Genomic DNA, 2,196 nt, shown 5'->3' with positions numbered 1-2,196 from the left:
ATATAAAAACAAGTTTGTGTGTGTGTGCTTGTGTGTGTGTGTGTTTGTGTTTACAATCCTGTGTATCTCTATGAAATTAATACAAAACACTCCAATTTAATCCTAATTATTAGTCCAAAACTTGAAACAGGAAAGCAGAGGGACTTACTTGCTGATGTATTCAGCATTGAGCACCTTGTTGCACACCTTACACTTGAAGCATCCCAAGTGCCAGTGCTTGTCCAGTGCTACCAGAGACTGTTCATTCTTAAACTCCTTCCCACAGCCGCAGCAGTCTGCACATAAGGAGACAGTTGCAGTTTAAATGGTAAAAAAAAAACAATGAATGGACTGAACTTATAGAGCACTTTATCAAGTCCCTCCAGACCCCAAAATGTTTTACACTTACAGACATTCGCCCATGCACACACACATTCACACATTAAAGGGATAAAAATTTGGAGGTTTGATTCTGGCATGCTTTCTGTTGCACTGACTGTGGACAGCCTGTATGGGTGCAGGGCTGTTGGCAGGGAGGGGCTGGGAACACTTCTGGCAGATACACTCCTTCCCATTAAATGTCACCCGATCACCGGCGGGGAAAGGCTGTCTGCAAACAAACAAATAAACAAACACAAGCAAACAAATGTGTCAGACGATGGATTTGACTGTAAGTTGTCAGGAGCATTATTATATTGTATTGGGGGGATGGAGGTATTTGTATATATGACCCATGTGTTGACCAGTCTCCTCCTACTCACCGCAACTTCCAGAAAAAGTTTGAGATTGTGAGAGTTTTGCAAGAMTTAGAAGTGTTTGACAACTGGAGAGCTACTAAACTCGGAGAGAGATTACACTTTCTTCTCTCAACCCCATCAAATGTTCTCTAGGATTGATTTTTCTCATCTCTAAGAACAGTACTGGATCGAGTGAGATAGTGTTCAATTAGCACATGTGCAATCTCCAATCACTCTTCTGTAAGTGTATGTATTAGCCCCCCTATAATGACCCTTTTTCTCGCCACTGGAGGACAAACCCCTCTTTACTGAGCTATCCATATTTTATTGACTACATTACGGATCAGTTAAATATCTTTATGGAAACTAATAAGACACCAGATGTCAACCCCTCATGGTTATGGGCGACAGCTAAAGCTTATATTAAGGGAAGTATCACATCTTATACCACAGCTCAAATAAAAGCACAATTAAAGAACAATTACAGTTAGAGAGAACAGTACAACAAGACAGAGCTGCAAGTTAAAAATACACCTTCTAGAGCAGGGSTGCCCAATTAGTCCCTTGCGGGCGACTCGTCACCCACCAGCTGATTCCCAGGTGCCCGCGCAGCACAACCTTGCTTCGGCKCCTCTAGCGCCGGCTTTGAGCATCGCATCTTGGAGTGGCTGTCCTGTTTGAAAGCTCTGGTTCTGCTCTACAAGGCGAAAGTTGAATTAAGTCCCTGCAACGTTCCCCYGCGGRGAWATAAGCGAAAATCCTCCAAAATTATGCACCRTCGGACCTCCCGCCAGGGTGGGTTTAGCCCCCCTCCCAGGCTAGGAACAYCAGATCCCGGCATGGCTGGTCRTGTTTTAAAGCCCTGGCTCTCCCCCGCAAGGGGAAAGTTGAGTGGAGTCCCTGCGACGTYCCCCCGCGGAGATATGTGAAAAACCTCCAAAATTATGCACCATCGGATCTCCGCCAGGGTGGTTTTAGCCACCCTCCCCGAGCTAGGAGCATCGGATCCCGGACTRGCTAGTCGGGTTTTAAAGCTCTGGTTCTGCGCTACAAGCTGATACTTGAATGGAGTCTCTGTGACGTTGCCCCGCGGAGCTATAAGCAAATTACGCACGACTTAGTGCATTTTACGTCCATTTTTGGGAGGAAATTTCAACCTTCGTTTGCTTCTCCCGCGGGCTCTGAGCATCAGATCCAGGAGAGATGACTTTGGAAAGCTGCGGCCCTGGGACGTTCCCCCATGGAGCTATTAACCAACGACCAGCCAAAAAAGGTGCTTTGGCGGGCGATGTAGTACTCAATTTACTCCAGAGCCTCTAGCGCCGGCTCTGAGCGTCAGATCCGGGTGGGAGATGGCTCATTTTAATGTTCTAGATCTTCGCTACAACCTGGAGGTGGTACAAGTTCCTGGGACGTTCCCCCATGGAGCTATTAACCAACGACCAGCCAAAAAAGGTGCTTTGGCGGGCGATGTAGTACT

At 46.6% G+C, this 2,196-nt stretch overlaps 1 protein-coding gene across 1 annotated transcript in view; it reads right to left on the bottom strand.

Annotated features, from left to right (window-relative positions):
• ablim2 (actin binding LIM protein family, member 2) overlaps positions 1-2,196 on the bottom strand; it is a gene marked incomplete in the record, with an annotated part of 95,611 nt that overhangs the window by 42,531 nt on the left and 50,884 nt on the right. Inside the window, 2 exon segments of the mRNA XM_014017478.1 lie at positions 149-275; positions 477-589. Coding sequence (XP_013872932.1) covers positions 149-275; positions 477-589 — 240 coding nt within the window.

The sequence above is a fragment of the Austrofundulus limnaeus genome, unplaced genomic scaffold (genome assembly GCF_001266775.1).
Source record: "Austrofundulus limnaeus strain Quisiro unplaced genomic scaffold, Austrofundulus_limnaeus-1.0 Scaffold169, whole genome shotgun sequence".
In the NCBI taxonomy this organism is placed as follows: domain Eukaryota; kingdom Metazoa; phylum Chordata; class Actinopteri; order Cyprinodontiformes; family Rivulidae; genus Austrofundulus; species Austrofundulus limnaeus.
This window is presented reverse-complemented; position numbering and strand designations above follow the sequence as displayed.